Below are 21,969 nucleotides of genomic sequence, written 5' to 3' on the forward strand. Positions count from 1 at the left end.
TATAGGTCAGTGTTAAGTAGCTTAACAAGTGAAATAGACTGAAGATGAGGGAGGAAACAGCCAACGTCCAAAGGAAAACTTTCAGAAAACCTGGAGAAATATTGGTCAAGACCACTTAAAAACTACCAGAAAGTCTGGCTGTTTTAGATCAAAATGGAAGCAAACCGAGGGATCATTCAAGACTTTTGCACGGTACTGTAGCAACTGTGGCGTTGCCCGCCGTTTTCGGACGCACTTGCCACCATGTTGGTTTTGGGCTCAGAAGCAACCAGAACTAAAAAGAAAAAAAAAGAAAGAAAAGGGTGGGTTGCTATGCTAACAGCTAACACTAATAGCAACGCACAGACACATCTGTTATTATAACTAGTAAAATACTAGAACGTCATTCAGCAGAAGTGAAGCTTAGAATTGTTGGATGGTTCATACTATCAGCAAGTCAAATTAGTCAGAAAATTCACTAAAAGAGCACCAAATGGTTCACTTCAGTTATCGAATTAGTGGATTAAGAATACAATAGCAATCACTAACTGGCTATAGCTGCAGGAGTTGAAGCACTTGTCAGCCTACAGCGTCACCATCCAGCTGGATGGACAAAAAAAACCCCACCACACACTATCATGTTGAGGTACAAGTTGACACAAAGCAGAACAATATAAAAAAAGACAAAAGTTGTTCTTTTTTTCTTTTTGTTTTGTTTTTTTATTGGGTTTATGTATAATGCTACAAAGTTGAGCATTTAAACACGTAAGTCTGTGGAGATTTCAGTCCATTTTTTTAGCCAGCCACAAGAGGAACTTGTTTGCAACTTCTGTTGGCTTTTTTGTTTTTAACTTTAGAGGCTGTACCTTGATCTAACACAAGACTTTCAATAGAGAAACTGAGGTTCGTGCACTCTGTCATACTGAACTGTCGATAATGTTGAATTATTATTCCTAAGACTTTAGAAAAAAATAGACCAACTCATAATGTTAAAATGTTAGACATCCCTGAATGCTTCTCACAGTTCTTGCTATCTTTTCCCCCAGGCACAAAGCTATGACATCGCAAAAGCAACTGACCTGTCAGTTGCAAATACTGCCCTTGAGCAATTTAGAATCTGATGTGCGCAGTCTAGTAGTGCTGAATGGTTGCAACTTTTTGCCTCGGTAGTGCAAGATTATTAAAAGATGCTGAGCGTATGCAGCTTAGGACGCATGGGAGTTTATTTACATGCATACATGGGTGCTCTTAAAGATTTGGACGAGGACAAATATCAAGAAAAACGAATTGAAATAGATCATTTTCCATTCCCAACATGATACAGAAGAACATTGGCTCTTAGAAAAGGTTCCTCTTTATTAGTCTAGGATTGCCTGAACAGCCAGCAAACAACTTTATTTATTTTTTTACAGATGATTATATATAAAGAACAATAAATAGCTTCTTTTGATGAAAATAAGTTGTCGTTAAAGCACCGACCTCCCATGGAAAGTTGACAGTGGCACAGAAAGCACATTAGGACCGTTAACTGATTTGCTCTGAGGAGGAGTCATTATTTCTGTAGGAACTCCTTATTACTCACTGATTTCATTAACACAGGATTTTTGTTGGTGCATATCGTAACCCATTCCTTTTCCTCTACATAATAATCAACACACATTTACAAAGATTTACAGCACTGCATTGTGGGAGATGGGAGTGCCCATCGGGATATGCTGTTGCCAGGCAACAAGAAGAAGAGATAAAGCTAGTTGTTAGTTTCTAAAACGAGACTTGGGTTGAAAGCGGGGGATTGGGAAGGGAAGGCAGTGTACACATGAGGTAAATCAGGGATCTCACTCAAGCCTACAAATGAAAAAGACTACATTTTACAATGCGGTACAGTACTGAGTGGAAACTGGGGCTGCAATCATTTATTAGTCAGGTTTTCGGGGTACACGTTTAAGGCAACGGGTGTGATGTTGGAAAAGAGGCAGGGCGTTAAAACTTCAAAACATTCCTCTGACAAAATATTGCATATGGAAAAAAAAACAAACATTGAAAGTGACCAAACAAGGAAAAAAGCATCCTTCACCACATTTGGTTTAGCTTCTTTCAGCTCATAGATGCTTTGACTTGGTGAGAGACCAAAAAAAAAAAGAGAGATGTAATATAAAATCTGTTCCTCTTTCACTGCTTGAGCAGGACTGGGATATTTGGACGGCGCTGACACCGACATCCAAAAAAAACCACTTGAGATTTCAGACGGAGGTGGGTGGCTGTGAGCTGCTGTTGTCATGGTGATGTGGAGGATTAAGATCATGATGTCCCACCAGTCAAAACTTCAGGTTGTCAGTTCTAGGAAGGAGCGGTGGGGGGGGCTACACATGCAGTCAATGTACTATTATTGTCCCCCCCCACCTCTCGTTCTTGATGTTGAGAAGAGTGGTCTCTCGCCTTTTTTTTTTTCCTTGCCTTGCTCCCTCTCTCCCAGGTGCTGTGATCTGCTTATGGGGAGACGGGGCCTCTAAACATTGGGTCCTTTGATCGTTCCCGCCTCCTGTAGTCTCGGTGAGGTGTAAGCAGACGCGGCCAGGCACATCGCTGCCTCGCAGAATCCCGGGAGACCCGGCGGGCCCGACTTACCGGGGCGACCGGCCTCTCCAGGTGTTCCCTGAGGTCCTCTCTCTCCGGGCCTACCGTCCCGAGCCACTCCATCGATACCGGGGGGGCCTGCAGAGTGACAGAGTTTAACATCAGATGGGATTTAACTGATTTCGAGGGGTCAAAAAGATTAACTGCACCAAATTTCATTCTAAGGGTTGGAAACCCCATTCTGGACTTGGATTACATGTGTGTACTGTATGCATGCATATATTTAAGTTGTGTGCATGTGTGCACACAGAAGTGTGAGTGTGTTTCCCTGTATTTGAATTAGCGTGTGCTGTTGCAAGCCTATTACATTCTCATTCAAGAGCATCTGTTAAATTACTGGAGTTAATGATGCCTTTAAAATGCCTTTCAGCAGGCTCTCCTGTGGCGAGAGCAGTAATGTCAGGTCCTTCAGTTGCTTGCAGTACCTTTCTTCTTCCTCTTCTTATCTGTGTTCATGAAAAAAACTTTGTGGAAGGACTACTACAGTGCCCCAAGAAAAGATTGTTACACTCGACTGAGGTATAAAAGCTAGGTTGAATGTAGGCGAAGTGCAATTGAGACACACTTTGTGAGTACACGTTGATGTACATGTGACTTAAATGTCCACTGAAGCTTCTCTGCTTCTTTAGAGACCAACAAAATCCATGTGAAGGGATGAAGAGACACATTTGAGCTCATACACAGGTTCTGACTTTACTGCATTTGATTGTATTGCTGTGTCACACGCACACTGCACTTTTTTTTAAAGGCTGTCCAGAATCTTAAAATTTCTTGATTTCACAAGTGAATCCATTGTAAGTTACGTTTATGCAGCAGCTGTGTTGACTTTTGGCCCAGTCACCAGAATATTACTATTCAAAAATTCTCCATCCCTCTGGCACTCCCATTTGCATCTTAAAATTTGAAAATGAGAGTATGCTGTAAACAAGAAGGGTTTTTTTTTGTTTTTTATAACAAAGTTTTAGGTGGCAATGTCACTAGATTTTGTGGTTCTGCCCTCAGATTGCAGTGACAGTGAGTACTGTGTGATTTGCACAGTTTTTAGTGGCATTCTGCTGAGGCCCAGCCATGATGGAGGTGGAATTACACAGATTTGACAGATCCTGTGATATCATGTAATTTACATCAGCTTAACACAACTTAACTCCTTATAAAAGTGTGTTTTTCCTCCCCACTGTCACCAAGTGCATGTTCATGGTGGGTTGTCTGATTGCCAGGGTTTTCTCTGTATTATTGGAGGGTCTTTAACCCTATAATATAAAGTGCCCTGAGCTGACAGTGTTTGTTAAAACGTCATGAAATAAACTGAATTGAATCAAATTGAACTGAATTGCCTAGGAATATGCACAAAATCTTACCTTACAGGTTCATTTAGAAGGCTTCAGGTCTTACCTTGTATTCCTGGAGCTCCTGGTGGACCTGAGTGAGGTCTACCTGGATCACCTCTCACTCCCTTTGGACCTCTTTTTCCTGAGGTAGATGAAAGAAAAAAAACACGTTTAAAAAAACACGTTTAATGCCTGAGAAGTTCAACAATATGCAAAAGTACTAATGTTTAGTTTTACCCTTAAGCCCTGTGTTTCCAATTTGCCCAGGTGCTCCAATAATGCCGGGGATGCCGCGGGCACCAGGTAAGCCATGTGGTCCCTGAGGCCCAGATGCCCCTGGAGGTCCAGGCGGTCCGGGAGACCCCATTACACCTGCACCACCAAGCACAGCCCTCTTGGCGCTTACTGCCACGGCCGCTAGCCTCTCTGTAACGGAAGAGAGGACATCATCATTTTGATTAACTGATCTTTGATGTTTCCTCAGGAGATTAAAGCAGGTCTAGATGCTCACCCTGCATCATCTTCAGCACAACCTCAACAATATGCTGGTCAGATGCATCACGTCCCTGGAGAGAGGAGGAGAACACTGAGCACTGACTAAACACTGATTGGTGTTCTGTCTGTATGTGTCTGTGATTAAGAGTGGAACTGGACTCACTGCTGGTCCCTGAATGCCCGGCATACCGGGTACTCCTCGTTCTCCATTAAGCCCCCTAGGACCGGGCAGCCCCAGTGGTCCCTGGTCTCCTGGTTTGCCAGGATCTCCAGTGGGTCCATTGTGTCCAGTGTCACCCCTGATTCCTTGCTGTGAAGAAAAAAGAGAATCAACCCAGTGAGGCCCAACACATCATGAATAATGAGAATTAACTCTTATAATTAATACCATAGGCTTTGGGTTACAGAGTTAAAGGTCAGGGTTGACTTATAGAAAGGTGGATATGACTAAGGAAAGAATAAAGCAAAACAAGTCCATCCCTGCAGTCAGATTTCTACTCGTTGTAACTCTCACCTGTCCTTTGGGCCCAGGTTCGCCAGACAAACCCTGTCACAGCAAAGACAGAAAGTCATTTTCCCCATTCATCATTTCCATCCATCATTTGCGCCTCGGAGACACTCACTGAGCAATAATTCAAGGATGAATATTGTAAATGAACATCTAAAAATGCAGCTTCAAAGACCCAAATGTGCATCATTGCCTCACTGTCATGTAAATAGCTTATTTGCCATCTGGATTATAATGGGGATTTGTATGCAAATTTGAAAAAAAAAACAGGCATCCTCTTCTTCTTCTTAACTTTGGTAATGCTTCCAACATTTTCTTGTATACAACTCTCTGCTTTGATGCCTCCAGAACCAAATGTTTAAACCTTTTTTTTTTTTATCTAAAGCCTAAAAGTTGCATTTATTTATTTCCTTTTTCTTTTCAAACTTGGAAACTTTTTGTGGTCCTTATGGCAACAAAAACCACCAACTACTTTAAAGCAGCTTAAGTCTGTGCTGGAACAAATGTCCACGTTTTTACCTTTTCGCCTTTTTCGCCGGCCAATCCCTCGACTCCGGGGTCACCCTAAAAGCGACAGAGAGGTAACGAAGAATAAGGGGAATGAAAAAGGCTCTTGAAAGTATTCTTAAGTACGGAGCCAGTGGTGCAGTTTAAAAGAGGTGCTACTCACAATGCCCCCCTTTGACCCGACTTTTCCTTGGAAGCCCTGGCAGGAGAGACGGAGTAAATGTAAATGTGGACAAATGTAAACTGGATTATCCTCAGAAAAACAAGGATTCAGTACTGATTGAAACCAGCGACACCAGAGACCACAAACTAAGAAAGATGTTGCCTCATTTCTAAAACAAGGAACATGATTATGCCTAGATTATCATTTATATTGCTTCACTCATTCAAGGGTTTCACTGTGGGGGGTTCGCGTTCTATTAGTGAGTAAACACTGCCCCCAATATGCAGCTTTGTGTAACTGCATTATCACAAAGTCCACAGACCTTGTCTCCCTTTGTTCCACTGAGACCCTGGGCGCCAGGCACACCGATGGGCCCTCTCTCTCCTTTGCTTCCCTGTGAGGGGAAAACAGAAGCTCTGCTGCATGATGTGTTTGAAGTAAAGAGCGCGTTATGATGTCTGAAAAAGACACGGTGCAGCTTACAGGCTTGCCGGCTGCTCCCTGTGGCCCAACTGGTCCTCGCTCCCCTCTGTCGCCCTGCGGACATCAGGTGAGGTGAGTAAGCAGCAGCTGCCGCTAGTGTTTTATTGTGATATTCAGGTTTGTACCTTAGGTCCAGGGATTCCTTGCATACCAGGCTCACCAGGAATACCAGGCTCACCCTGAGAAAGGGAGAAAGTACAATTATTCACTATATGCTATAGCTTTTAACGGTTTTTCTACTTTGCTATGAATGCCATCCAGAGTAAGCATCTGGGTAGACACTAACCAGATCCTTACTTTTCATTCCCTCTGTTGCCAAGCGCTTGCTCATAGGGAGTCATCTGATTGTTATCTATTACCACAGTCTTTATATTACAATATAAAGACTGTTGAGGTGCCTGTTGTTGCGATTTGGTGCTATATTAAAAAAACCCTGAAATTCAAGTTGACCACAAAGAAGAGAAACAATCATATATTTACCAAAGGTCCAGAGGGCCCAGGCAAGCCAACATGACCTCTAGGTCCAGGTTCCCCCTAGAAAAAGAATATTATAAGAAGAATATTAAAAGAAAGGCACACATTACACACATTACAAGAACATGAAAACCTGTTATGCTCATTTCCACATCATTTTTATTCATGGACTCTATTAGAGAAAATGTACACGATTCACAGTCCAACATAGAGTGGGGGGGTTAAATCTTCTTAGTTCATCAAGAGTCTGAAACAAGTTGTTGTAGTTCCCCTCCCTTTACGCATCTCTCAGACAAAAGGTTTAAAAAGCAGGTGGCTGGGGCTTCTCTTCTCACTGCCAGAGCTGTGTGTGTCTAAAATGGCAATGTTAGCAATATCCACTCTCACTGACATATGGAGACGAGAGTGGAAGCACTGTCTGGAAACTTGGTGTTTAGAGGAGTCTGAAGCCTAAGCTTTGGCTCACAGGGAATTCATGTACATACCCCGGGCTGCATTATCTCAAACTTGCAGTATGAACATGTAGAAGGCATACCTTTGCTCCAGGTCCACCTTTAGCTCCTGGGCTGCCAGGTAATCCCTGAAGATGGAATAAACAATGCTGAAAACAGTCCTAATCAAAGCTACATATCTGCACATCAGACACGTTTCAGGAACGCAAGCGTGAAATGCACATGGCTACGTAGGCGTCGGCAGTTGGCGGTAATAATGCAGTTTGATATAATGATAATGGTAAAAATAGGCTTGTGGTGTGATTGCCACAGTTGTAGACCTTGCAGTGATGTTATGTGTGTGTGTGTGTGGTTGCTGTATCACAGTTTGACATAAAGCAGGCTAAGTTGCAGTGTATGAGTTTTAGGGAGTGTTAGTGTCACTGCAGTGACCGCGCAGCATCTCATGCAGTGCACATCTCATGCTCCATTACCCGTTAGTCAGAACGGCGCGCGCACAAACACACACTTATGTCTACCCACTGGTCTGATTGTGATAAATTGCTTGCGGTTGAAGAGAGAATGCCATTTTCAAGGTGCTTTTTATTCTAAAGCAGCATGGGTCACGGGGTCACTGTTAACCTGGATGACTGCCCAGAAAACAAAACACACCGAAATTTTACACACCGCTTCAAGCTGGTTTCCCTTGTCTGTGTTCTGGCTTTGTTGAATTCAAGAGAAGAACAGATTGCGCTTCTACGTGGTCTGAGTGACAATGACTGTTTATTTGCATGTGCTTTTTTTTTTGGCGGCGTTGTCGAACAGTTCTCCGACAAAACACGCACGCCCCCGTCGAATGATCACTCACCGCTGCTCCCTGAGGACCAGGAGGACCGGGCATCCCGGCCTGACCGGGGCCACCCTGCATAAATGAGAGCAGAAGAAGAATAAATTAATGTTTTTGTTTTTTTCACCTCCGATTGAAGTTACTCATCATTATCACTGCTGGCACACACTTACCTTGATTCCAGGAATGCCAGGTGTGCCATCTTTCCCATCAATACCCGGCAGACCCTGAAAAAGCAGGCAGATGAGTCAGTGGACTTCATTTGGCACACCTTGCCAAGCACCTCCACAACTGTGGCCTGAAAAAACAAAAGTGCGTTCACTCACATTCTCTCCCTTTTTGCCAACTGCACCCTGTGGGCCTTGGATACCTCGGCTGCCCTGCAGAAGATAAAGAAATCAGCCTCAGTAGAGCCACGGCGCACATCAGTATCGCTGCCTCCATTCAAGCTCTGAAATAGCTTCTTCTTTTTTTTTTTACACACACCACTGCCTTGACAAAAAAAAAAAAAAAACTTTCAGGGAAACCACTACAAGAGTCACCCACTTTGTCTCCTTTATCGCCTGGCTCTCCAGGTGGTCCACGAGGTCCTTCTTCACCCTGAAAAGAAAAGAGCAGACTCACAGTTGCCTTAGTGAATTCAGTGTATGAATATACCTCTTTATATGAGTAGCTGAATTTGTATTTGCGTGTCTTTAAGTGTGTGCGTTCTTACAGGTGGCCCAGGAGGTCCTACTGGTCCGCCGATGCCCTTGTACCCACCAGGGCCCTGAGGGAAAACAACAAAGTGCCATCAATCTGTTCGGATCAGAGAGGGAGCTAAGTCGCGGTAGCCTACCACTCATTGTGATAAAGGGATAATTAGAGCTTAACTCACTTCTTTAATGGGAGCTACACAGAGAGCCAGGCACTCTTGCTTTGGCACTAAGCCGGGGTGCTAACTTGGCTAACGTGGCTAATGTTAACAGTAAGACGGATGGCTACAGCGGATCATTAACTACAGATGGAGGCACCGTGGACCCAGACAACCCCAACTCATTAGAGAGGGAGAGAGATTTGTGTTAGCATCATTTCCATATGTCCCCATTGCTGGTAATGGATGATGTTTGTAGAGTGGGGGCAAGTCTGGCTGTGCCTCCTTGGTGCTCATCTAAGAATGAGAGCAGTACTGAGAGAGAGAGAAAGAGGGAGAAAAACAAAAAGCCAATATGCTTTTTATATGTGATAAACTGAGTGTAGTACTCACTGGTTCTCCTTTGGGACCCATCATTCCTGGATAACCACTCAGACCCATGGGACCCTTAGAAGAGAGGCAAACTATGGTAAGACAGACACCGTTGTCCACAAGAAATGGCTATTTGAGATGATACTATGTAGATTATAATATGAAAATTATAAATATTCAATTATCATCATACTGAAGGTCCTGGGATGCCCTGCTCCCCAGAGATGCCAACTTCTCCCTTGGGGCCCTGATGAAGAACAAAAAAAAAGATTATTAATAATAATAAGTATGTGCTTCGCCCTGTAGCATATGTGCCGGGAAGCAATTGTGAAACCTTGAAAAACGTTTAATCAAACCACAGATTTCATTTAGTTTTGTCTCTATATGTTTGACTTGCAAACATTTACCAAAAAATCTAATTGAAACCCGTTTCTGATATCTGCATGTATCGATGATCTGCAGCCTGCTCACACCATCCTCTGGTGGTCTTCAGCACCTGAAGCAGTTCAATCAGCGCATAATGGGTTTGCCAAGACTGTTAAAGGGGCGGAAACGAAGACTCGATGGCGCTCTTGTGCCGGGATAAGTCGGGATAAGCTTAGCATAAAGACTGAAATCTTGGGCAAACCGGGAATAATAGTCAAAGCGCCAATTGTTACTCCCCGAAAGCACGACTTGTTCTTGCATATCCAGAAGGCCACGGATTAAACAAACATAATCAGGGAGATTTTCGCGTTACTGGGAGGATTTAGGAACTCAGTTAGATGCTCAGCTCAACAATAAGCTAAGCTGGCCTAATTGTTTCCCTGCTGAAGTTACACACTTTTCATCAACACTCAGTTTAGCCTGAGCAGTCTATTAGCCTGGCCTTTTAATGATGCGACCCCTGAACTGGACACTTCAAACCATTTGTTTATATGCCAATAAAGAAATATTATTTTTGCTGGGTTTCCAGAATCTTGCTCGCCATCCTCAGCAGGTTCATTAAGTTCTTGTTTTTTTTTTCGCACTTTAAAGATAAATCTGATAGTCTTACTCCATCTTTGGCATCACGTGGGCATCAGTGATACAGCAAACCCTGTTGGTATCCATTTAAACAACTGGTGAGGATGTAAACAGCTTTCATTGTGTTTTAGAAGAAAAGAGAGCCAGGCAGCTCCTTTAAAATACTGGTCGGCCTCGGAGGAGCGCTTGCTTGATGCGTTGAGTGTTTTGAGCATCTAAAGCAAGCGCTGCCAGAAAGCTCCTTGTGTGGGAAGATCAGAGGCTAATTCCTGGGGCTTGGCTAGCCGCTCCCTTGGAGCCCACAGTATGCTCATTAGCTCTGCTTAATACAGCGAGGTGAGAGGCCCGCGCTAACCCTGACTCTCTCATCCAACTCTTCATGTACCTGGCTCCTCACCACCCCTTTCATCTGGCTTGCTGCGTGCTGACTCCAGAGCCAGGGCCAGGCCTGACTAATCGCAGCCAGATTAATGCCAGTCATGTGCCTCAGGGGGCTTCATTAAAGCTAATCCTCGCCTCCCCTTGGTCCTGTACGGTGGGTGAGTGTGCAAAAGCAACTGTACGGCATGTACACGTATGGGTGTCTGAGTGCACGCGCATATCCTCTCAAGCGGAGATTGTAGCAGCTCACCGGTCTTCCAATGCTGCCAGGATCTCCGAGAGCACCGGCACGTCCTTTGTGTCCCTAGAGGGGAAACAATTAGGCAGGATGGTGTCATAATAATTTGGTAATGCGAAACGATCACTGATGCCTGAATCAGACAGATTACTCACCTTGACTCCCTGCAGTCCCTGTGGGCCTTTAGGTCCTGCTGGGCAGTTGAGAGGACACTGGGAAAAGATAGTGAGAAGGATATGCAGTGTATGGGTTATAAAATGTGAAGTTGTGTCAGAATAGATTTGCAAGAGAGGAGGAATCTTTAGATCTTACCTCGAAATCTGCACTACCCTCTTCTCCAACAATAAACTTGCCTGGAGGACCCTAAGCAGACAGACAGATACATGGATGAGCAAAGTCACCCAGTCACAGTTGGCAGTCAGTTGCGTCTACCACCCTCCCAAGCTGAGCCAGCACTCTCTCCCTCTTTCACTCCATCTATTTCTTCCTCCATTTTTCCCCCTCTCTGTTTATAGATTGAGTTAGAAAGTTAAAGTATCTCTACAGGTGCTGATGTATTTCTGCAACAGCCAGATGAGACAGCCCACTGATCTAATGGGGGTTTATTTACCCTAGGACAGCACTAAAGCTAAACAAATACACTCCCCTGGGCTGGGAACATCACTCTCAATGAAGCACCCCCCTCCCCTTCTTGGAATCACAGAGATGCACACAGGAGAGTTCATACGCCGCTGGAAAATGACTTAAAAGCATACCTCTTAAAACTGTTTTTAGTGCATCACCACTTAGTGTCTGTTGGGACTTGTTCAAGCAGCAGTCATCTCTGGCTGCGCTTGGTGTTTTGTTACCATTCGGCGCATTAAAAACACACACGCCAACATTAACTGTGTGCTGGATAGAGCACGCATTAAGCATGGCATCAGCAGTATGTCCTTGCCTGTGATCTCATTCAGTCATTTCAGTCAGCAACAATTAGACTGATGAAAATGTACGCCTGATTAAGCCTAATGAACTCCCGGTAGCTTATTTATTAAGTTTTTAAAGCCGATCTCACCAGTCTCAGTGCCTTCATGTATTGTTTACTGTGACATCCTTTCTGTGGATTAACTTTGAGTACATTCAAGCAGCGCTTTAGTGCTTATGTGTAATGGAATTGGGATGAGGCAGTGGCGTTGTGAATGTTTGTCCTCTAGAGCGCTATAAACTGTTCTGCAAGTAAACAATACAATTATAAAATATTTCATGTTCAAACAGGTATTATTTTTTTATGTTAATGTAACATTTACTAATATCAGGCTAATTGTTCCATCTGCACTATTTATATTTGGAACCTCACCACACATGCTAAGGAGGCCTAACAGCATATAGCGTAGCATCAAGACCAGAGCAGACACCAACAACAGAGAACGTGACGCTGAATAAGTCAGAAAATAGCATAAAATAGAGGCGCTATTGTAGAAGTAGATGTTAGGCCCAATGCGGCTTGCAGAAGCAGCATGAACTTTATGCCGGTTGGAGCAGCTTGAATAGCATGCCCTACATCAGACTTGCTAATAGGATGCACAGGTGAGCATCAGCTGATGTGGCAGGCACTGAGACCAGCTGACATGCTGAGATTGCTGTCTTAAGCAATGCTTCAGTTAATGGCTGTTGCTTATGCTATCTTTCCAGATTTCTAATTGCTTAATGGATCTACAACAACAAGGAAACCTACATATGATACACTAGTGTATGGGTTTTTTTTAAAAAACAGGCTTTTCAAAAGGTGGTTTTGTGTTTAGCTCGAGGATCTTTGTGACATAGAGTCAGAAAGAAAGATGACAATTCATACGATTTTTCCTCGCAATTACCGGCTTGCCCGGAGGTCCAGGAAGTCCTGGAGGTCCCGGTGGTCCAAGGATACCCTAAATGTTTGTGAGGAGAGTAAGAAATTGTGACTAAGAGCTTCTGAGAAGTTACAAAGGCCCCCATAATAAACTGAAGCTGGAGTTTCCTTACCTTTGGTCCAGTTGGTCCGATCTCACCAGGGAGACCAATTGGGCCTGGAATACCCTATACAGGACAGTTATGTTAGTGAGCGTGACAAACAAGATGATATGTACTTATCCCACCAGAGACAAATTATTGCCACACTTTAAAGAGTTGAAGGCATAACTGCACAATACCAGAGAAGCTACTTACAGCCAGTCCTGGAAGGCCAGGTCCCTGTGTGGACAAAAGTGACAAGGGGTTAAATTACTGTGTAACAAGTGGAACCAATCCATCAGAGTATCAATTAATGTTTCCAAAAGCCAATTAAAAACAAATGCAGGAATTCAGTAATGTGTGTGTACAGTGTCAGTGCAGGTTAAATAGCGCTCAGGAACAAAGACACAGAACACAATCAGTCTGTGTTTGCTGTGTCTTTTGCTTGGAATTAATTATAAACAAAGTAATTAAGTAAGTAAGCCTTCTTGGAGGAAGAACAGCCCACAGGGCTGGATCTCCTGTCTGTGGAGCGTAAGACAGCTGGGTGTACGGCACAGCCCCCAGACAGTACGCCTGTTAACGCTAAATAACGGATTAACTAATAGTGTTGTGCTCAAGCATGACATTGAATGACGCTGGACTTACAAAGATGTGCAATAGATGGACATCGAGCACCACCTAGTGGCGAAAGACTGCTACAGCTGATGCTTCATGATCGCTTGTGTGGAATGGCTGAATCTAATGACAATATGGAGTGTGACTCCTTTATTAAGGATTGCATCAGGCTCGTGTCAGCTGCAGAAATCTTACAGCACATTTGGATAAACTGAACCCAAATTGAGGCACAGCTGGTCAGGCATTCATGCGTGACCTAAAAGGCACTAAGGAGGTTGCCTTAAAAAACCAGCTGTGTTGCAATATGTTTGTTAGAGAACTGAGCAGGCTCGCAAAGAATGCCTAATTCAGTCAATCATAACTCATTTCTTAAGTATCCCGAGAGCCCTATGAGATAATGTTAGCCAATTAGTCATTTTATATTAATATACAGAGAGCACAGTTACTCAAGCACTGAACTTCAATACAGCCTTACATGAATGTACTTGTATATTATGAAACTATTCTATTCTAATCTCTATCTGATAGTTATGTTCTCAGGGAATTTCTAGGTTTCAAACTGCTTACTGGATCTACAACAACAAGATCCAGTAAGCTGTTAGAGATCAGTTAGAAAGTCAGATATTGCACGTCTCTCGAATACATGCATAACAGATTAAATAGAGATATTAGAAAAAAGTGTTATCTAAACATTTTGACTGAAGGTCCCTGGCAGTAAATTGCATGGCTGCCTCATAAAATAATATAAGAGATGAGTTGTTTCCTTTCCATCACTGGGTAGTGTTTCGAATGGTGCCAATCATAATACATATTAAATACTGGGTATCACTTATTCATCACTCAGAGTAACTGAACAGAAAAAAATGAAATGAATGATATATAGGAGCCACACGAAAAGCCTTTTGGCTTTGCATATAAGTAGTGGAGAGCAACCTCTGAAGGCTGAAAATCTTTAGTGCCAAAAACTGCAGTTTCTCACACGACCACTTAAAGCAAGCCAGCCCTCGTGGACTGTTAAATATTTCTGTACATAATCTGCAACATAATCTGCAACCACTGTTGTGTCTTGTCTCGTCGATTGCTCCTGTGCATTTCTGGCTGCTTTTTCCAACACATTTTCTGAATGAATCAGTGAGAGTATAATAATAATTTTCCTCATTATAAGCAGTGTTGGGGAGTAACGGAATACATGTACCGCCGTTACGTATTTAAAATACAAAATATAAGTAGGGGAGACCGGGGATAGTTGTAACATTTTTGACATTTCTGTCTGTAAATTGGAGCTCTTTTAAGGTAGTGGATTCAAAATGTAATGCAAAGTATTTACATGTCTCTGCTATTAAATAGTGCAACTATTTTCTCTGCAGCACAGTTACCCATTGCATGGTATGGTCTCAAACACAAAGAGTGAAATGTTACAATTAACCCCATAGTCTGGGTTAGTTGTAACATATCCTGGGGTGAAATGTAACACAATGAAATAAGGGTACTAACAAAACATTAACATGTAATCTTTGTTTATTCAACACATGAATGCACTTAGAGCCATTTATGTAGCTATGTGTGTGTGTGACAGAATGCAGAAATCTAGCTTTTGAACATATTCCAACCCCCCAAAAAAGACAAATTATGGAATTTTCTGCAAATGAATATTTCATTAATTTTGGTTGGTCTTCCTTGAGTTTGGCCTCATTGGCTCAGTGGGCATTATAATCTACAACTCTTGCACCAATTTTAAACATAACAATGAAGCTGAAAAAATGTAGTTGTTCACCAGCATCGCAATTCCATTATTTTTTTCAGGGTTTACCTTGGTGTGGTTTGCAAAGTGCTTCAGAAAGATGAGGAAATCTGTTTCTTGCACCCATCCTGACTTATTTCCACTACCAGTGCTTCCTACTGGTCCATCTCTGACACAGAGGTCTGCATAATGTATGTGTGGGAACACAAACAGTGGAGGAATTGTGTTGCCAATGGCATTAACCGCATATACAAATGTGACCAGTGAACCTCTCTCTGCTGATGTTGTTGCCCCAACTTGTTTAATATAAGTTAAAGTAATAGTGTGGTAAGTTCTAACATCTGCATTATTGTTACAACTAACCCAGACTGTTGCTGTTACAACTGACCCAGACTCCTATAGCCATGAACTAGCTTACATTACAGCCAACGGCTAAAACATTAGCACTAAAGACCTACACAGAATATATCCCCATAGACATACAAATAACATAATTCAAGTTTGATGAGTTTAACTGCAAAGCAGATAATGCTATTAGAAATTGAAATAAAGTAGAAAAACTTACTTTTTGGCATACAAATTACTTTTTTTCGTGTTAAATTGTCTGTGTTTGACAAAATGTGCTGATTTTTCACATGTGATAGCAGAACTGAATTGGGCATGCACAGGATGAGTCACATCATTTGAAACTTAGCCCTGATTGGAGAAATTGGAAGTGTTACAACTGACCCACGTTACAACTATCCCCGGTCTCCCCTAACTGTATTCCGTTACAGTTACCGTTTAAAAAGGTGGTATTCAGAATACAGTTACTTTGTTGAAATAAATGGATTACACTGCGGTACTTTCCTGTTTCATTTTGTCGCGGGTCAGGACTGTTTCGGTTTTGTTTGACAGCTACGTTCTGTTGTTCCAGGGGGCAGCGTTACGGTTGCCATGGTTACAGGGCGACGCTCTCTCTCTGGACTGTGTGTTTCCTGGGTGAGAGAGCGCCTTTTCGTTGTTGTTGTGCTAAGGCAGAATGCTACAGGCATAGCCCTAAAGAATGTAGCATCATGGGCAGTGTAGTCCGTGCTGCAGGGAGAATGGACTGCCATACACGTTATGGGTCTGTGAGCGCGAGGAGGGAGAAAAAAGGATAATGGAAAGGTACGAGTTGTCATTGAGAAAAAACGGGAGCTGGAAGCATGTAAATATAATAATAACCACTGCAGCCAAGAAGAGTGCCTGACGAGCCCAGTTGTAAGTAAGCTATTAAGACTCGACTGTACACCGTGTTCGTGTTTTCCTCCGAAAACAATAAGTTCCGTTGGAGCAGTCTTTCAACGCCTCTCTCTGTCTCTCGCAAGAAAAGTTGACCCACACAACAAAGTAAAGCTATTTTTCGGCTACGAGCCGACAGGGACCCCGCCGTATTAGTCAGAGGTCCCTTTACTACAGTTCGGAGTCGCGGACCTTCAGTAACAGTAATGAATCACACAGCAATAGTACATTCACGTTGTTGTAAAAAGCATGATAATATATTAAGTAATCCAAAGTATTCAGAATACGTTACTGTCATTGAGTAACGTAACGGAATACGTTACAGAATACATTTTGGGGCATGTATTCTGTATTCTGTAATGGAATACATTTTAAAAGTAACCTTCCCAACACTGATTATAAGATGATGGTAATTCCGCATATGGAGGCTATCATCATCAAATCCTAAAGGGAGATTGCTAAAATTATTGGAATCAATGTGAAGAATCGGAAAAACACGACGACCACAACAAAGATCAGGAACCCATGAAGGGGGAAAAAAAACACCAAGATGTGATCACAAGTTAATTAATATATAATGCCCAATGGTGCAAGCTGGCAATGGCCACTTAAGCAGATTATATCTGCTTTACAAAGATTTCCCACAGCAATATAAATAAGCTTCAAGGGGTAAGCTATTCAGCTTCTCTTTGAATAGGCTGTGTCTTAATACCTGGAACTGGCATTCTGTTTTCCCACAGTGAATTAGAAATGCACCTGTTAACTACACCGAGTCATGAGTCCCTATCTGCTACTCTCTCTGTCTAAAACAAAAAGGAGAAATGGTTTCATAGGATGGGAAAGTCAAAACCTCAGGGTTGTAAAATGCAAAGAAATAAGTGATGGTGTCTGTTTGTTGTGTACAGTTTATGATGCTACATTGTAACTGCAGTTGTCAGAAAACTAGAGTTGACATTTTGTATATTAAGTTCTTTTAAAATGTTTGCAAAAACCAAAAAAAGTGACAGTTAAAAATTGATTTACTCACAGGAGTTCCGGGCTCACCAGTTGGACCTGGTTGACCCTGCAAACAACAGAAATCAGTAACATATCTGTGATGGTTAACTGTGGTATTATTACACATATAGATGACAATGACAATATCTTTTTGAAATGAAAACAGCACACCAGGATGAATGAAAGAAAGTCCTTAACAACACAGCGATTCTCACGCTTTCCCCTGCAAGCAGGAGTTCGACGTCATTCTCAACATCACAGTGACAGGGCATAGGGAACATTACCCAGAGATTTTATATTTCTATAAATCTGAACCTTTCAGAGTATTCCACCAGCAGCACAAACAGATTTCACACAGAACAGCAGCACAATTGTGATTTTGCACTAATAATCTTTTTAGGTTAAGGTTTAGACACTTGCCTTTGGTCCAGGTCTCCCGATAGGACCTCGGTCACCCTTTGCTCCAATCAAACCCTGGAGGCAAACAGAAAGAAATGAAATCGGGTAGATGTGCTATGCAGTATATACTGAAAACTGTCACAAATGAAACATAATTAACATCACAGGAGGGTTAACCTCACATTTAATCAAAGTTGACTTGGTTCAGGTAAGTAATTGGGAAACAAACCTGAGACTGAGATTCCGGGGCAGATTACTGGCTTAACCTCTGAGGAATGCCTGGTTTTGTGTGTGTGTGTGTGTGTGTGTGTGTGTGTGTGTGTGTGTGTGTGTGTGTGTGTGTGTGTGTTTGTGCTTCTGTTAGCATGTGACCGTTTGGCACTGATGCTCAAGTTCCATCTGAAGCAGCAACTCAAATTGAAAAAGCTAGGACACAGTTATATACGAGTCTCTGTCTCTGCACAGTGGCAGTAGTTAGGACTTGCAATGCCATAATAATATGCCTCTTATTTTATAGTTAAAACAAACATACATGAGCAAAACAAGTAATGTGTAGTATATAGACCAGATTAACGTCACCAACACCTACTAATATTCTAAGCTCTTATGTAAACTGATCTATTCCAATGACAATTGGACAAACTCCACTCTCGATAGGTTTCATGTTCTCTGTGGAAAGCTGGGGAAAAACCTGGTGTAAATATGTAGGAAAAAAATAATAATATTAACCAGCCCCTTTCAGCACTGTTAAAACAGATACCTGGATAAAAAAATGAATAATCTGTGAGGTACAACAAAATCAAGCTTTCTGGTTTCTTTTTACAGACCACTTGTAGTGCGTATTTTATTATCTAGTCATATTTTAGCGTGATGTGGTTGCATGGAGGTAAACATATTAAAAGCAAAGAAGAGGGATTGAGTTTGTGAAATGTAGTCCTAAAACTTCTGGTAGTAGCTTTGAACCTGATATCCTGGCTACAAAACACTGACCTGTGGGTGCTCAGACTGTGCTATCACAAACATAGCATGTTGTAAAGATCATCCAGGATATAGGACAACAAACAAGACTGAGCCTGTAGTGCAGGGATGTTAAACTTATTTTACATCGCAGGCCACAAACAACCCGTTTTGCTCTTACATCAGTGAAGCTACCCTTTCTGTCAATGTAGAGAAATCTAACTACACATTTAATCAATGGATATCTTAATATATGAAAAAGAAGCACAATTTCAACAGTATGTCTCATTTTTTCTTCATGATAAAGAAACGCTGCTGTAGTAAATGAAAAAACCCTGTCAGCATGACTCTTTGGCCTTGAGTTGTAACAAGTAAATGCACAAAATTACAGAAATCTATCATTTAATTACTTTGGCATCGTATGAATGGCCATGGAGGAGGTGTTTGTCTGAAGGAAAAGCTGTAAAACTTGTGAAAATACATTTCAAAATTGAAGTTCAAAATCTGGAAGCAATATTTTTAAAAGTTTTTCTCCTTTTTTCATTCTCTCTTGCACACAGTTTACTTACATCAATGCCATTCTCCCCGGGTGATCCGTCAGGACCTGGCTCTCCTGGCTCTCCCTTCTGCCCCTACAGCAAAATCCACACCGTAAAAACCGTGTTCAAGTAAATCACAAGTTAAAGTTGCTGCAAAATTAAACTGGCACCGTGACAGTACAGACTTACTGGTGGGCCAGGTGACCCGGGACGCCCTTTCTCTCCCTGCAGATAGACAAAGGGCATGTGTTAACCCAACTAAACATACAGTACACGCCATGGTTACACCTTTGTGTTCACAACTGTATCATATTCATCACCTAAATGCCTTTCATTGCTACGCATCGCCTCATAGAAATGAATTTAGGAAGATTTATCACGTCGCAAATTTCACGAGACAGCATGAGAAAAATGTGCCACATAAATATATACTGTACTGAGCACAGAGAGGTGCACGGGCAGATGTTAATCAGTTGCTCCAGTGTTGATATTATAAGCAATCTTTAGATGGACTCTGAAGTGTGTCTACACTGGCTGCGTTTTCTATCAGGCTTTGATCCCACTGTTAAGCCTTTGGATGAGTGAGCAAAGAGTGACAGGTTTAATAACATGCTAGACTGACACCGTTTATTGATAGATAAAGAGCCTTTTAAAAATAGTTTTTTGGCTAAAATGCTAATAAAAAAAGAGACTTTTTACATTTGATTTGGTATTGAGCCATAAAGCATGCTATCTCCACACTGCTCTAGAGCAGCTTCTGTTTCCAACACATTTACACAACTTTGCCTGTTGTTAACCCTTTGAGTAACTCGCACATATCACGTTACTGTGACCCAAACTCGGGTCTGAGGCAAGGATCTCTTCTCAAAGACCCCTCTCTCTGCTGGGAACAGAGCTCTTTTGTGCCGGTGTTTTCATTTGCAGCGCTCTCTGCTGGTATGAATTCAGTACTGCGCCACACCTCCTGATTTGGTATTTCTCCAGCACAATGAGGAGCTTTGTGGGAAAACCTATTTGGCAAACCTGTGTGGATACTCACATCAATGCCATCTGACCCAGGAGTGCCAGAGGGGCCGGGTGGGCCTGGCGGGCCCGGAGGTCCAGGTGGACCCCTCTGAAACACAGACAGAGAGGAAAAAAGGTCAAACAGCAACATTTACTAATTCACTCTGTGCAGTAGCCTGTAGCAACAATCAGGATGCAGTATCATTGTGGAATATATAACTAACAGATGTTAAATATATATTGTAATATCATAGTGGATATTAATTTTCATGGATTTTTATAAAAATGAAAACACATTTGATGTATGTTTTATTTTCCCAAATAAGGAAATATAACCTAAGCCTCCATCATAGAACCAAATATCGGAGTGGTTACTGCAGGTTAAGGTGGGCAACTCTGAAAGCCGAGTGAGTTTAACATGGACCATTGCAACAAAAATAACATGATAAAACTGGCATCTTTGAGGAGGTAAACACAAAGGATCGAGGAGGAATGTGGGAGGAAGGGCTAAAAGACTGGCACTGTTTACCCCCACCCAACCCACCCCCCTCCTTCTCCATCCTACTGCCTGTCTTGAACAACATTTTATTGCAAGGGTCAGTCCATCAAGTGATAAAAGAATAAATCCCACTTTGAATTCTTCAGGTGTTAAAACCCCCAAAACAAAACACAGAATGATCCTTGAAAGTGAAAACTCCTGTAAGTCCAGAAGATAATGTGTAGGTGTCTGTTTGAATAACAGCTTTCACGCTCAGTGGACAAAGTTTGTGTGTCGGTGTCAGTGCACACTGACTTTTACCCCCCTTAAATCTGGCATGGCTGCAAAGATTTGACCCCCAAAAAACTGAAAAAATAAATCCCATCATTCTTGGTTAAATAGTGCTCCTCTTGGCCCCTGTAAAGGTAGCCTAGGTAATGATGAATCCGTGCCTTAAAAAAGAGGGGGCGCCGTGGTTAGAAAGACCTAAGAGTCCGTGTACGATAAGGGTGATCCATGAAAGATCCACAAGATAGCTTCCACCCCTGAAAATCATTTTCTTCTACATTCATTCTATAAAGCTGGGTACTCATCACACTTATATCCTTGCTTCCATGCTGTGGTTATTTAATCCCTTCATCCAGCCCAAGATGGCACGAAACCTACAAGATCACCTGAAGATATCCATAGCCGACTGGACCCTTACCGAGGGCCCTTACCCCCTGAACCCTTGAGCCCCGATCAAGTTTTGAGCTCTTCTGTGCCACTCACCACTTGAGCCAAAACCAGGCACAAGGTCTGCAGAATAACCCAGGTCTTCAGCAAGGCAGAGAGAGCAGCCATGGTCCCTCTCCCCTGTCCGTCTCTCCTCGGTTGAGCAAATCCTCTCTTCTAGTGCCTCTTTCTGCTCCCTTACTCCTCTCAAGGCCGGCACAGTGCAGAGCTGGTGGAGCAAAGCTGTCAGAGAAGAAGGAGGAGGAGGGGAGGTCGGGGGTGCTGTGTGCACAGCCCACAGGATGGATGGCAAGTTGAAGAGGGTGGGGAGGGAGTAGGGCAAAGAGAGTAAGAGAGGTGTTGTCCAGCCCCCAGTGCTGGCCCCTGGAAGCAGAAGAAAAATTCTCTGTCTCAGGCTCAACAGTGTAAAAACACACACATACACACGTGTAGTTTCTAAATCCTGTTGGGCAGGATTTACCAAACTTCCCAAATTTGGGGGGATCTGAGCAGTTAATGACACTGGAGTGTAATCACAAGCATTTCATCAAATTCCTCCCTTATTCACATCTTGCCTTTTGTTTTGTTTTCTCGCA

General features: G+C 42.6%; 1 protein-coding gene across 1 annotated transcript; it reads right to left on the reverse strand.

Moving 5' to 3' along the window:
• Positions 1-588: 588 nt before the first annotated feature.
• col9a2 (procollagen, type IX, alpha 2) lies at positions 589-21,645 on the reverse strand. Its single transcript, XM_086279758.1, has 32 exons — positions 21,431-21,645; positions 20,216-20,290; positions 19,366-19,401; positions 19,207-19,269; positions 17,702-17,755; positions 17,313-17,348; positions 12,880-12,903; positions 12,697-12,750; positions 12,549-12,602; positions 11,011-11,061; positions 10,854-10,910; positions 10,711-10,764; positions 9,268-9,321; positions 9,096-9,149; positions 8,565-8,618; positions 8,396-8,449; positions 8,176-8,229; positions 8,023-8,076; positions 7,871-7,924; positions 7,107-7,151; positions 6,578-6,631; positions 6,223-6,276; positions 6,098-6,151; positions 5,937-6,008; positions 5,615-5,650; positions 5,464-5,508; positions 4,951-4,983; positions 4,600-4,746; positions 4,453-4,507; positions 4,179-4,367; positions 4,006-4,083; positions 589-2,691 (listed from the first exon to the last, which is right to left on the reverse strand). Exons 1-32 carry the CDS (start codon positions 21,500-21,502, stop codon positions 2,486-2,488), a joined length of 2,076 nt encoding a protein of 691 aa, XP_086135884.1. The 5' UTR covers positions 21,503-21,645; the 3' UTR covers positions 589-2,485.
• Positions 21,646-21,969: the final 324 nt, after the last annotated feature.

The sequence above is a fragment of the Aulonocara sp. 'chitande type north' Nkhata Bay genome, linkage group LG22 (assembly GCF_057382095.1).
Source record: "Aulonocara sp. 'chitande type north' Nkhata Bay isolate Kocher_YH1m ecotype deep benthic linkage group LG22, A_spYH_male_GT1.1, whole genome shotgun sequence".
NCBI lineage: Eukaryota > Metazoa > Chordata > Actinopteri > Cichliformes > Cichlidae > Aulonocara > Aulonocara sp. 'chitande type north' Nkhata Bay.

Excerpts from the sequence above, each read along its gene's own strand:
- col9a2 (XM_086279758.1), bottom strand. The coding sequence starts at position 21,502 with ATGGCTGCTCTCTCTGCCTTGCTGAAGACCTGGGTTATTCTGCAGACC. Across the intron at positions 17,349-17,701 it reads TCGGGAGACCTGGACCAAAG|GGTCAACCAGGTCCAACTGG; the intron begins GCAAGTGTCTAA and ends TGTTGTTTGCAG. Across the intron at positions 12,603-12,696 it reads TCGGACCAACTGGACCAAAG|GGTATCCTTGGACCACCGGG; the intron begins GTAAGGAAACTC and ends ACAAACATTTAG.